The sequence below is a fragment of the Desmodus rotundus genome, chromosome 3, assembly GCF_022682495.2.
Source record: "Desmodus rotundus isolate HL8 chromosome 3, HLdesRot8A.1, whole genome shotgun sequence".
Lineage (NCBI taxonomy): Eukaryota > Metazoa > Chordata > Mammalia > Chiroptera > Phyllostomidae > Desmodus > Desmodus rotundus.
In genome coordinates this window covers 138,035,694-138,050,157 of record NC_071389.1, presented here as the reverse complement: position 1 = coordinate 138,050,157, position 14,464 = coordinate 138,035,694, and the positions used below count along the sequence as shown (strand labels likewise).

General features: G+C 41.8%; 1 protein-coding gene across 6 annotated transcripts in view; it reads right to left on the bottom strand.

The window, feature by feature from the left end:
* The window catches only part of BEST3 (bestrophin 3), a 42,434-nt gene that overhangs the window by 10,270 nt on the left and 17,700 nt on the right, over nucleotides 1-14,464 (bottom strand). For all 6 annotated transcript variants that reach the window (XM_024576432.3, XM_045184602.2, XM_045184601.2 and 3 more), the window contains 4 exons: nucleotides 13,295-13,372; nucleotides 13,037-13,189; nucleotides 9,737-9,817; nucleotides 7,900-8,051 (listed from right to left, as the gene is read on the bottom strand). In XM_024576432.3, the coding sequence (XP_024432200.2) occupies nucleotides 7,900-8,051; nucleotides 9,737-9,817; nucleotides 13,037-13,189; nucleotides 13,295-13,372 (464 nt within the window). The remainder of the gene's footprint in view (nucleotides 1-7,899; nucleotides 8,052-9,736; nucleotides 9,818-13,036; nucleotides 13,190-13,294; nucleotides 13,373-14,464) is intronic.

Below are 14,464 nucleotides of genomic sequence, written 5' to 3'. Positions count from 1 at the left end.
CTCCAGTCAGCAGTTGGAGGTTCTTGGGCTGAGCGCGTCCTTTTGGATTAGGACGCTTTGAAAGAGCACAGCCCAAGCACACGTCCTCATACCCTTGTGACATGCTTGTGTGATCTGTTTCGTAACTCTCCAGAATTCTGAAGAATTGCTCTGGATATATATTTTTGTTAGAGTTTTCCAATGCCTTTAAGGGATTATTGCTTCTTTACTGTTGGCCGTTCTGATTTTCAAGGCAGGATTAAAGGGAGTTGTGAGACTTCAGGTCTTTAATTTCCATGTATTCCACTCCTCAGAAACAAATTCATGGATAATTCCAAGTATTTAAAAAAATTATCAGAATTTTGGAGCAACTCGTGATGGTATAATGTGAAGACAAGGATTCTACCTCAAACGAGCTGCGTGTGGCAGGTTAGGCATGGACCTTACTTTTTGTGTTTTGTTTTAAACAGAAATTTATTTTCAGCATCGCTGGCTTGAGCTTAAACATCCTAAGTCTGTTTTGGTGAAGTGAGGTTTATCAAGCATAGTTTTACTTTTGCCCAAAGAAGATCCATTTTTATTCCAGAGTTTGGGTGTGTTTTCTTGGTGAGCATCCTAGGGATAATTCTTCTGATTTTTTTTTAGGCAGTTTTTTAAATCTTGGTTAATAGTGTCTCCATGGTTAAACTAATGAAAAGATACCTTAATTAAAACAGCAGATCAGACAGTGTCTCACATTATGACAAAAGAGCATACTAATCAAATTAAAACAAAATCATCTCAGCTGTGTGCTGGAAAAGGGTTCAAATAGGAAAAATCTTTTTCATTGCTCAGTTAATTCATAGAACAGTTTATTAGGCAGACAGTGCTGGCCACACGATAATCAATGCTATTTATTAAATGCTCAAGACAGGTGTATTTATTAAGATAAATATTTTTGTAAATAGAAATTTCTATTTTGGGTGTTTGGTTCAGATTTTCAATTGGCCTCTTTTCATTCAGAATGGACATTCTGAAGTTGACTATTACCATGCCCTCTACAAAGACTGGGAGATAGAAATTCAGCATTTAGTGTAAAAATTACAAAATATAATTTCAAAACAGAGGCTTTTTGGTCCCAGATTGGACATAGGAAGATGGGCCTCGCTGAAGCTTCCTTTGGGTTAAGACACAATGATGAGAGGGTGTGGCAAGAACTTGGAGTCCCGTGTCACTAGCTGTACACACCCCACCTCCCCACTGCCCCTCCCCCGACCCTCAGTCCCTCCCTCCAGCCCAGGCGCTGAGGTCCCTCCAGGCAACCAGCCCTGGCCCTTGTCCTCCCCGTGTTTTCTCTAGGACCTTGCTCTGTCAACCCCCCAGCTCCCGGGTCTTCCTTATCCTCCAGAGGGCTCCTTGTGCTCAGCCTGCCCTTCTTCCTTCCTTTGCCAGAGCAAGAAGATTTATCATTTTGTTTCTTTATTATATCTTGCTTCATCTCATAAAGGGTTTGAGGTGGCTTATAAAAGTGCATACAATGCAATAGTACATACACTTAGGCTACTCTAGGAGAGCTAGAAAAAAACAATAATGATGAGGTGAGACCTAGCAATACACACTCCAAAGCCCCACAGATGTACTACAGGGGGCTACAAATTTGATTTTCAGCGTTTGGCAGCCACATGAAGAGGAGACCATCATCAATGATAAAACTCACAGTCTATAAGATAAATAGTGTAAGAGTTGCCCAGAAGAGGCAAAGCTTTCTGTTCCCTACTGAAGTCTGAGCTAAATTGTTCCCTGATGAAAGGTATGCTGAGCCATCCAGCAGACAGTTCTGCAGTAAAGGCCATAAGGAGTCTTCATGGATCTGTCCAAACAAGACCAGGACACAAAGCTAACTTCAGCAGAGATGGTTAGAGAACTTCTTCAGAATGGTGGCAGTGGGGAGGAGGGCAGCTTCTCCTTCCCTTTTAAAAATGCTTAAGGTGCTGCCATCCTTAAATGTTATTAAAGAAATATGCCATTACCCTCGACTCCATGTCTCTTACTGGACATTGTCTAGTCTGACTCTTCCCCTAATTCAGATTTCTCAAAAAAAAAAAAAAGAGTAGTCCATAGATTTTTAATTAATAAAGGAATTATTGTGAGGATAAAACTTTGTTTATTTTTGTGTCTTAGTGAATGGAATTGTGGTTACATTTGCTTCACAATGATCCGGACGCAGGGAGGGTAGAGGTGGGTGGGATTATGGATAAACCAAGGTTGGCCATAATTTGATAATTGAAGGTGGGCCCATGGAAGTTTATTATGACTTGTTCTCTACTTTTATATATGTTTGAACTTTTCCACGATAAGAGTGTATTTAAAAACTAGTTTCCGCTGGAGGTCTTGAAATCCTTACCTGCCAATCACACCTCAATTTACTGCAATTTAACTTCTGCCCAATCCTCTCACTTGTTTCTCATGACCTTAAAATTTAAACTCCTATGATGTTTTTCAGGCTTTGCATTGAAACTTTGTACCCTTGCCCTCTACAGCAAGGGATTCTCTGGGTTCATCTCCTGCGCCCGTACTGACTACTTCTACACTGACTCTTTAAAGGACTCCTTTTCCGCTGTTGACCATTTAAGTGGCATTTTGTACTTGACACTGGACCTGGGTGCTCCCACCCACTTTAGGGCTCTAACAAAAACCCATGTACTGATAACAGTGAAATGCATCTCCTGCTGGTCATCTGTGAGTTGCCCAGAAATGCCTCGAATTCAAAACAAGCATAGAGGAGGTCATCATCTTTTCCCTTGAGTAGCTCCTCCTTTTCTTCTCTCTATTGTCCTTTGCCCATTACCAATCACACAGTTGTTCTTAACTCCTCCTTCCTTGAATCTGCCCCTTATGCTTTCTCCACTGTCTACATCCCTTCTAATGCCAACCTAGTTCAGGCCCTTCCCTTCTCTTGTTTAAACTATGCTCACAGCCTGCTAATGGGTCTCTCTGGCTGGAGTCTCATTCCTAGCCATCCATCTTTACCCAGCTGCTAGGCTAGCCTATCTAAAACACAAACGTGACTGTGTCATTTCATAGCTTTGGAGAAAGGCTGAAGCTCTTTACGCAGACTATTAAACTCATTAGTTTAATAGTCTGCGTAAACTATTACTTTCTGTAATCAGCCCTTACCTCCCTCTCTGGATTCATGTCTTGGCTCTTCTGCTTTGCATATCAAATTGTTACTCTAATAGAGACCAAGAGCAGAAAAGTGGCTGCCAGGGCCTGGGCTGTGGGTAGGGGATGGGGAGACACTGGTACAAGGATACAGACTTTCAGGCGGGAGATGAATAAGGCCTGAGGATCTAATGAAAACCATGGTGACTATCACTGATAACACTGTGTTGTATAACTGAACTTTGCTATGAGACAATTTAAATATTCTCACCCTCCTCTAAGAAAAGGTAACTATATGAGGTGATAGACTGATAATTAACTAGGTGGGGGAACCCTTTCACAATGTATGTGAATATTAAACCACCAGAAGGCATAGTTTAAATATCTTACAGGTTATTTGTCAATAATACTTCAATAAAGTTGAAATTTTAAAAATGCTGCTCTAAAAACATTATCATTCCTTTCTGTCTTGGCTCACATTGGTCTGGAATGTGCCCTTGGCTAAATCCCCACACTCCTTAACCAGCTCTTAATTCTTATAGATGCATGTTAGACCCCCTCAATTCCAAGAAGCCTTCTCTGAGTCACGAAGCTGGGTGAAATGTATCTTCACTGTGCTCCCTAAGACTCTGAGCATTTCTCATTTCCCACATTATAACTTGTCTCCTTGTTAAGAGTTTAGAGGCAGTTTTATTTTTTGCCTATCTCGAGCATCTGGCCTAGAACCTACCATATTATAGGGCTTAAAAATGTTTTACTTTGACAAATGAATGAGCACATTCCATATGTGAAGACAAAAGGGAAAACATGATGTGTTAAATCTGTACTTGAGATGCAAAAGGGAAAAACTGATTTCAGTAATGTATATTTGGTACATCTGTAGAAAATAGGGTAATTTTTTGGACACATTCCTGAACAGAGAGAACAAAAAACTGCCTCCAAGGAGTTCCCTTTTATGTGGGAACGACAGTGCGCTGACTGGCAGGGGAACGAGGCAGACTGACTTCTCGGGCTGCCCTTGAGCGGCGCTTTTGCTCAGTTACTGAAGGGCATCGGCTCGATTTTAGAATTTCTGGGTCATGGGAATTGTAGTCATAAACCTAAAATGTTGATATGAAAAGATAAGGGAAATTTGATTTCTGAATTAAATATGCTGGGAATGTACACCTTAAATAGAATAAGAAAACAAACAAACAAACAAAAACCTTCCTCAGGAAAGGATATTATATATTTATCACACAGAAAACACTTTTCTGAAATGTGTGCATCCATATGATGTTGACACCTGGTCTTCACCTTGACATGAAGAGCTCAGTGGCTCAGTCATCATCGGCAAAACCACCTGTGCTACGTTAATCCTTATTTTTACCTTCGCTTTCACCTGAGCCTTGGTCAGATGGATCACTTGATATTGACCTTGTATTTGGCGAGTGGACAATTCAATGCTCAGGGAATTATCTTTTATGATTTTAGAGGACATCTATTGTTTTGCCAGCCTGGCCAGCCATTCACTCCTTTCCTGGTAATATCACCCTGATTTTTCTTAAGACATCACCCATTCCGTATGGTTGGTTGGGGCTGACCACACCCCTTGGTCCAAACATGGACAGCTAAAGCAGCCTTGGCTAATCAGAATACTGCATCTCCCTTCCCATAGCGAATGGTTCAGAAACGAGCATGTTAGCCAAGCCCAGCCAATCACAGCAAATCCAGTACTTCAGTTTTAAGAATTGGAAAGAGATGTGCTCTTTCCATAGGATTTGCTAAGAAGATAGGTGTATTCCTGGAGCTGCCGGCTGCCATCATGTCATTTCACCATCAAGAGGGGACAACTGCCTGAAAGCTGAGCCAGTGGAGAGAAAAGCCGACCTGAGAGACACTAATGGATCAAAGAGGGCATATGCCTGTGAACACTGCCTTCCAAATGCCTGTATTCCTGCGGGATCTTTCCTGGACTGTGAGGCTGCCCTTCAATGGTCCTCATTCACACAGAAATTCTAAGTCAAGTGAGCTTTTGCCTAGTGGTTTCTTTGATCACTTGGTCCTTGTGGAGTTCATTCAAATGTCTCATGAAAACCTCCCTTAATAGGCTCTGGCCTTGCTGGTGCCCGTCCCTGTCATGCTAGTAAATAGGCCATCTTAATTAGAAGGGTCTCTCCGACGTCTGATAGCTTCTCACTGCATTCTTCAACACTGTATCTCCTGATTTTCTCTCAAGCATTCATTTTCTGTCCCAAATTTCCAGGATTAGAATTTAATTTGAAAAACAGCTTAACTTTGTTTAATCTTTCTGTACCTGAGTTTGATATCCACAATTAAGAGACCTGTAGTAGTGGATAATAATAATGCTCTATAGTTATATCTGGAGTGTTTTTATGTTTATAATCCTGTTTAATTTTCCCAATAATCTTTTGGGGTAGGTATTTTCTCTGAGGTCTTGTAAAGCCTTAATTCTATGTTTTGATATTTAGAAATAGGAGAAGTGCTTATTTTAATACTTGCTAAAGAATGTGAATACTTAATAGGATTGTAAAATTATGATGATTAGGATGAATATGTGGATCAACATAAAAATCTTGAGACAAAAAAAATCATTTTAACCAGCACGCAAAAACAACTAAGTGGACAGTAGCACTTGGAGACCAGATAGAGTCATCATACTAATTTCCTGGCCCCATCACGGGGGGCTGGGCTCTCTACTTTTCCAAGTTAGATCTTCAAATACTTTGCATTAATCAATGATGGGAATGGATGGAGAGGTTAAAGCATATTTAATTATCTAAAACCAAACTCACAGAAAAGCATCTATTAATTTTCAAAATCACAAAGGTTGCCAGACATCCATGAAACTGCCACTGCAGAATGCATTAAAAATTGCTGAGTAGCACAAACAACAGGCAGTGACTATTGACGGAGACTGAGCCATCGGCTGAGGTGGGTATGAGCTCCCTGGCTGGAAGAAGCCCTGGACAGGAGTCCTGGCTCAGCAGTCTCTCTAGAAGTGGAAGCAAGTCTGGCCTGGATCAGGTGACCTTCTCAAGGTGTTCTTGAGGACAGGGCCAATCTCCTGGCTCCTTAATTGTCTTAATATAAACCACAGCTCCTGAAGTGCTACTTCGTCCTCCTTTTCTTTGGGTCTTGAAGGGCTTTCAGCCTCAGAGGCTCCTTTGGAGGATGAACACTACAGATCACTATTTATGAGGATTAGGAGACATTTGGCTAAGAGTAAAGCCTTGTGGAAATAGGATTGAAGCTATATATCCTGATAGGAGTGTTAAACAACACAACAAGCCCCAAATGAAGACCCTTTGCTAGGCCCCAGGTCACTACAAGGAGATGTAACTACAGTGTCTGCTTTCTCAGAAATGCAATCTTAAGCCAGTCCATCAGGAATCAGCTGATCAGCCCCAGCTGGGTCTCTGCCTGACAGGACCCTGCCATCCCTAAGAAAAGGAACCTCGCAATAACCAACATGCTTATTTGCCTGGCATCGCTCCCTTGTTCCTCCTCGGAGCTCCTGTCTGTCTGCTAGATTGGGTGCTGCCTGACTCATGAATCCTTGAGTAAAGCCAACAGGATCTTGAAAATGTACTCAGTTGATTTTTTTTAAGCAATAGGGGAAGAGGAGGGCTGAAAACTGTGGGGGGTGGGAGGGGGAAGAAGGGTCACACATGGCAATTCAGATTGCCACAGAGTTACAAACTTGCTTCACGAATCTGCTCAGAGCTGGCCTCAGGAAACAAGCCACAGTTTTTCCAAAAGTTATAAGAAAAATTCCACAAGTTTTTTCTTTTTCTGTAATTTTTGGGAGGTTCGTTCTTACTTTTCTAAATTTGCCCATATTCTTTTTAAGCTACTTGGAAACTGTGGCATCTGCCTTCAGCAAATATACTTCAACTTCCCCCCATATTCACACATTTCTCCAAAGTCAAATACATTATCAGATTTAATAAAATTATTCAAGAACTGTGCATGATTTACTTCAGGCCTTGGCTCATTTATTTAAAGCTTGTTGTGCACAGGGACAGACTGTTATGTTAAAACCATAGAGCAGAGATTGACTTGTACACTAAACACAGTTGGACTGAATTATAATCTTAGGGAAAACTTGGTAAAACTCATCTCATTCCTTAAGATTCTCTTGCCTCCAAGTAGTCTAATACCATGCCTGCACATGGTACATGCTCTATAAATACTTGTTAAAAAATACATTTAACACTGGCCAGGAAGCTCAGTTAGTTAGAGCAGCATCCCTCTAAGCCAAGGTTTCAGGTTCGATCCCCAGTCAGGGCACATACCAGAATCAACCAATGAATGCCTAAATAAGTGGAACAACAAATCAATGTTTCTCCCTCTCTCTCTCTCTCCCCCTTTCTCTCTTTTAAAAATCAATAAATTAAAAAATACACTTAATTAAGTGTATTAATTAAATAATAAATGACTACATAATTAAATAATTAAACTACTCTACAAATTGCAAGAAAAAAAGAGAATAGTTTCACAACTATTGGAAAAGTTTGCTGTGGTATAAAAGCAATGTAAAATGAGAATTACCCCAAAACAAACATGCTTGCTTGCATGCCCCCCACACACACCATATTTAAACCAGAAACTACATCTCTTTACTCTCTAACTCCTTTGCGCATGTTAATTACATATGAAATTATAAGATATTAATAATTAAAAGCTGTAATGAAAGTAACTTCAAGAACAGAGTAAAAAAAAGATCAGACTTACTTATTTTCTAAATATTGATGATTTTTAAAAAAATGCACTTACCCCATTTCAACTGTTGACCCCAGAAATGAGGGTATGCAGTAGTCAGCAGCTGCCAGTGTATACGGTGGCCGAGCAGCAGAATCGTCCCAGTAGATGTCCTTCTTCATCTTGGGTAAGCTCATGTGCATTTCATCCACAGCTAAAAGAGAGACCTACAATCATTGTGACAGTGTTAGAATGACCCAGATGTGAACTGCACAGAGGAAGTTCCATAGGATGGATGGGATTTGGAGTGGGATGGAACACAGCCTGGTGAGTGAATATACAGATGTCTCCAGCTCTTATTCGCTGCAACCAGGGCTGCTGCAGAGAGTGGCACATGCCGTTTACTGCATGAGAGCATTTCACTGTGGGGGCTAAGTAGGGCCGTGAAACTGCCCAGGCTGGGCTCACTGAGCCACTGCCCCAGAGTGGAGCTGCTTCTTACCTGGCGGCATGAGAAGCAGGTTTTTCTTCATTGCTCAAAGTTACCATATTGTTTAGTGGCCATCCCAACAGCCACTGCAAATCCCAGGTATTGCAGGAAGCTGAAGATTCTCAGTACCCTGTTCTGTTGATTCCACAAACACATTTATACTTGATATCATTTCTTATGGGCCTTGAGCTTTTGTTAGTTTGGAAAAGTATGTCAACATTCTCTACTGCTTCGGGGCTATTGTGGTCTCTCCTCTTGACTTTGGCCCACTGATGCATGAGGAATCCTCTGGGAATCTGATTTTTACAGAGTGAGTGGCTTAAGTGTTATGCTTTCTCCCCAGCAGACTGACAGTGTGATTATTGAGGGAGGTGAAGTAGAGGATGTGACCATCAGATGAGCCAGGAGCTGGACCCCGGTCACCCTGCTCCCCTGTCCTTGGAATGTGTGTTCTGGTCACAGCGGGAGCCGTTTTCAAGGATACAGGCTTGAGAGAGCAAAGGGTTCTTGAGACCATCAAGTTGATGTACATGACTGAACGCAGCCAGTGAAGGCCTCTGCATAAACTTCTGAGCTTCTGTCAGGCGGGTTCAGAGATCTACTCCATCTTGTGGTTGCCTGAGACAAGCCTCGCATGTAAGTGTTCCCCCTTACTTATTGAACCTGCCACCTACCAAGCTGGAGAGGCCTGCCTTTTTTTTTCAGTCTCTCCTTGTCCTCCCCCATCCCCCTGCCCCACGACATGTACAGGGGCCAGTTTGTGAACCAACAGTGACTGATGGTGAAATGTTCGAACCTGTTCAAGAGCTGAATAAGGGCTTGAAATGAATAGACAAGCGGAAGGCCTTTCCACAGTCTGTGGCTCTCAGGGTAGAGAATGGTCTGAGGAGAGTTTTGCCTAGGAGGAAAATTATCTCATGCTGGTTCATCCTGGAATAATGCCTCAGGGTAAGAGCCCTGAGGTCCTTTTGGTGCCGATTTGAGATACAGGCCAGTTTGGCCCTTGCTCCCAGGGTCCAGCTGATGGGCATCTGACTGCTGGGACCTACACAGTAGGAATTTGGGAACTCACATCGGATTGTGTCTGGCTAACACTTTATATCACTGTTAACCTCTCTGGGTGGCAATAGAAAACAGATTAAAAAATGAATTAAAATTTTGTTCCATATAACACTAGTAACAAAACTTACAAAGGAAACTGGCTTGAAATTCTACTGAAAAGAGGATAAATTTCACTGGGACTGAGATCAGGGACCTGTGAGGCTCCAAAAGGCCCTTAGACAACATACCGAAGGACCAAACCTCCTTCACTGGTGGTTAAAGCTCTGAAGTTCAGGGCCCTGTATTCAGAGTCTGTTTAGATTTGAAATATCACAAGTCATGTATTATTAATGTTTGTAAAGGGAAAAAAGCTCATCTCACCTGCAAATTTCTGTCAATGCACCAGTTAGTTTCAAAATCATCATCATCTTCTCCAAAAGGGTTGATAAGCTGCTCAGCTACCTGCAGTGGAGAACACAGAGTAAGTCAGCCATGATGCCTATGAAGACTAAAAATGAAGGTTGAAGATGATTCCTGTTTCACTCTCTGCTTTCTTTAGCCTGTTTTACAATATGCAGCCTAGAGAGGAGTGGGTTGTTCTATAGACACAGATACACGCATTTATCAGCAAATGAGACTCGACTCTCAGACCATGAATGATGCACCTGCACGGGCAGGCCCTCCAAGAGATCTGTCTATTGAGGTGGTGACAATGCAGGCCCTTGGCAAAAGCCTGTTTAGGGGTCAGATAACCAATGTGCAAGCACAGATCAGACCAGGGACTACTGAAGGAGCACTGACAATGTGCGAGGCAGGCACTAGGCACCTTGCAGGGCGCACGTGGTCTGTGCTCTTAAGGAATTTACAAAGGCCCAGGTGAGAAGACAAAATGTACACGTGGGAAAGGTTGAGACAGCAAAGAAAGATTTACATCACAAGGAAAATAATACAAGGAGCCTTCATAATTATTGGACATTACTGTTAAATGAATGAGTCAAAGAGCTAGTAAGTCATAAAGCTGGAATTTGTCTGTCTTAGTTTTACCCTAAAGGATTCACTGTTACCTAGTAGTTAGTTTTCCCACTGGAAAAAGTTTAGGTAGCTTCTTATCATTTTCCTTCTAATATTTTGTCAATGTTATATTGCTTACCACGCTCCTGATTGAATAGCCTTCTTGATGAGAGATTTAATGCCAATATGACTCACCTGTTATTCGCATTTTTTGAGTAATTCCCTTTGATTTTTACTATCTGGGTGTGTGGGTGTGTGGTTTTTCATTGGGCCTAGATGGGGAAAAAACTTACAAGTGTATAAATTAAAGGCACCATTGATTAGTAGTTTCTAGAAAGCCTACCTACTTATTTTTTAGGATTTAAGTCTAACCACTTAGAGCAGCTCTTCTCAACCTTGGCTGAACATCAAACTCACCTGTGGAGCTTTTAAAATAAGTGGGCCTGGGTCCCGCCCCCAGAAATTCCAACTTAATGGGTGTGAGGCTGAACCCAGGCGGCAGTGTTGGGGTGTTGGGTAAAGGCCCTGGGAGATTTTATCTGAGGCCGGGGTTCAGAACCACCACCATCTCTCTTATTCCGAGGGACAGCCCTAGGCAGGGCCTGGACCAGTCAGCCTCTCACAGCATCCACATCCAAGGCCTTTACTGTAAGTTCCAAGGGGCTACCTACCCCTTCTCGCCTGGGGTTTTCCTTAAATTACATGGGCCACTGGGTGGGTCTTGCAAAGATTTTTGTTATATGCAGAATATCACTTTTATGGGATCAGTCCTGCATATGGAAGTAGAGCCTACAATTAACTACCAACGTGCTATCTATGCCTCTGAACTATCTCACAAAGACATTTTTTACTCTCTTAGTAAAAAATGGAGGCTCCATTTCTAGCAGGTAACTGAATAATATACTCTTCATGAGGTTAGGTGGATTTTCTACACTTTGAAAAGACTTAAAAATATTAGAATGGCCAAGATAAAACAGCTGTTCAGAAATTGAGACGCAGTCTATGGTGAAAAAGCTTAGTTGCCTATAGTTTCCTATCTCTTAATGGAGCTAAGGTTGTCTTCCCATATTTTTTCTTTAAAAGTATTTTATAAAAGGAAAGAATGTGATTTTAGAGGGCATGTCAGAAGGAAGGAACTAACTGGTCCCTCTAAGGTGCCCGAACACCTCACATGGACACAAAGCAAAGACTAAAAAGCTCAGCACAACTCAGGGATAAAAATCAATAAAACACCAAAATGATCAAGCATTTGGGCCAATTTTGGTGATTTTTCTGTTTACAAAAATAGAATCTACTCTTTGCTCTAGTGGGAAATGAGAGTGATAGTCTCTCTTGCTCTTTCTGTGTCCCAATTGGGTAAAAAATAATTAAGAATTATTGTCATCTGGTTAAAAATGTTTTTGCCATTTGTAAAGGATACTCTTTGAAGTATAATTTGAAATATAATTTGAAGTATAATTTGAAGAGTATAAGTCTTAACTCTTTGAAGTATAATTTGAAATGCCAACATAATTTATTTTTTCTGGTTGAGACTCAAACCAATGAAGGTAAAGGATCTGCAGGGAAATGCTGCTGCCGCCTGGAAGCCCCACTGGCACACTCCAGCATGATGTGGCTGTTGGGGAGGTCAGCCATTTGGAAATTCCCTGTTATTAACATCCTCTTCACACAGTCATTAGATTTCAATTAGCCGAATGTAGCCAAAGTCTCCAATATTTTTCATCACATACTGTACTTCTCTTTTGGAAGTTCCCAAAAGAGACGGAAGAATCAGACCTCTGATATTTACACATACGACTGACGGGGAGATGAGAGGAGGTGGTGGTGGGAATAAATGAAATTTCACACTGATGATTGGACAAGTCGTCATCACTGTCCTAACCGGGTTTTAATTTACTGGCAAACCAGATGGTGTCATTAGTTCTGGTGTTTCTGGTTTTGATTTCAATGAACTCTTTTCTCCCTTCCTTTCTTCCTTCCTTCTTTCCTTTTTATTTATTTTTAGAGAGAGGGGAAGGGAGAGAAACATCGGGGACCAAACCTGCAACCCAGGCATGCACCTAGACCAGGAACCGAACCAGTGACCCCTCGCCTTGCGGGATGATACCAACCCACTGAGCCACATCAGCCAGGGCTCAATGAATTCTTCTCTGAGTCTCAGTTCTGGTTCTGAAAATGGCATGCATTTACTGTTGTGGAACAGCTAGTGGGATTTCAGGGGACCGCAACTATTTACAGAGTTGAGAAGAACCAAGATAATAATACAATATTAATGCTTAAGTCTAATATACAAGACTTCTTATTTACTGTCTTTTACTGCCTAGTTGCTTATTGTGGTATAAAATATCAATGCAGGTACAGTGATTACTTTACTTACATTATTGTAATCCTAATGGGAGCACACAAAGACTTCAAAAATCAATAGCCGTAAAAGAGTCTTCTTATCTCTTTGCAAAAATGAGCTGCTTCTGTTGCTGCAATACAGGGCTCACCCACATCCCTGTCACTTTAATTCCTGGTTGAAAAGTAATAACATCTCTGAGCTATTAAATATTAAATCTACCTGTGACTCACTCAGGAATGATTTGCAAGACTCAGTGAAGGACCCGTGTGCAGAGTCTGAACAAGATAGATGACAGAGGGGTCTCATGCACTGGGACTTGCGGTTACCTTGAGCCATCCAGCATAGAAGAAGAATTGTAGAAGAGTAAAGATCGGAATGTAAAGATCTAAGTCATGCCCCGCGTAGCCTACGGTGGGATCCAAAAACTGGCGTCCAATCAGGCACGCAAAGAAGAAGGTGTAGACGGCCAGAGTGACAACCTGGAACAGAGAGAAACCCAGTGAGAGCGCGGCCCGGCCAGGCCATCCCAGCAAGTGCGGCAGTGGGCGCGCAGAAACAGAAGTCACGTGCACAGTATTTGATACCTGGGTGTAAACCAGCGGGATCCCAACCCAGTCGTAACCAAACAAGAGGCTGCACCAAGAGCGGTATCGGTTCATTTCCTAAGCCAAAAACAGAGAAAACATGATTTACTGAAGTGATGGGGGTGCTGGGACTGGGAATGTGGCCCTGGCTGTTATGACGATGTGTGTGACATGATGGGACTGACTTTGCAAGGCTAACACGTTGGTTCCGAAGGCCACTGCGAAGGGAAAGTCTGAAAATAGCAAGCAATGAATGTCATTAAAAAAATGTACAAAAAGAAGTACATTTGAATATATATTGTTTAATATTAAGATAAATCAAGACTTTATAGAAAATATTAAGATAAATCAAGACTTTATAGAAGTATCTCCTACCGAATCCATAATTTCCAACGTGACATTGGTCTGAAGTGGTGATGGGAAGGCAGTGGTTAATGTTTTAAATAAGTCATTTCTAGCCATTTTGGTAAATTATGTGGAGATCAGATATTTTTGTTGTTTCTCTCTTTTGAAAAATGCTTACTATAGATCTTAGAAAAAAGAAATAAATCCATCCTAACCCTCATCCCCCCAAATGGCATGCTTATAATTGACAGGAAATCTATCTTTCTTCAGAGCAGGAAGGACTGGTACCCATTGATTTCTTTTTCCCCAACTACTACGGCACATAAATTATCATCTGAGACTGGGAAGAAGAGTTCACACTCATTTGGGAGGTATTTTAAAATCCTTCACTTAGGCTGATCCAGGCAGGAGACCACCATGGCACAAACCCCTCTAGCCCTCACATTAATTTGTTTCTTCAGTGTTATTTCATTGAATAAAAACACAGTTTTATTTTCTGGAGCATCTGAAAAGCTGGCCTAACCTTGAAATATTCCAATTTGGGGAAGACACTGGGGAGGCCCTGGAGCCAGGGATGCACCAGATCCTGCAGAGCCCTTGGCAGGCATGGCGAGTCAGTGAAGGGACACTTTCTTACAGAGCGTATTACAAGGCTAACTGTGTTTCATACAGAGCTTCCAAGCAACTACTGCCAATCAGTCTGAATTAGAACCTGTGTGCTGTGCAGGTCCTGCACGTTGAGGGCTCTGAATGAAACACAACAGATTCATCCTGGTCCAACAGTCACGTCCAGGTCCCTGTTGGTCTCTGAATTAGTGTTTTTCT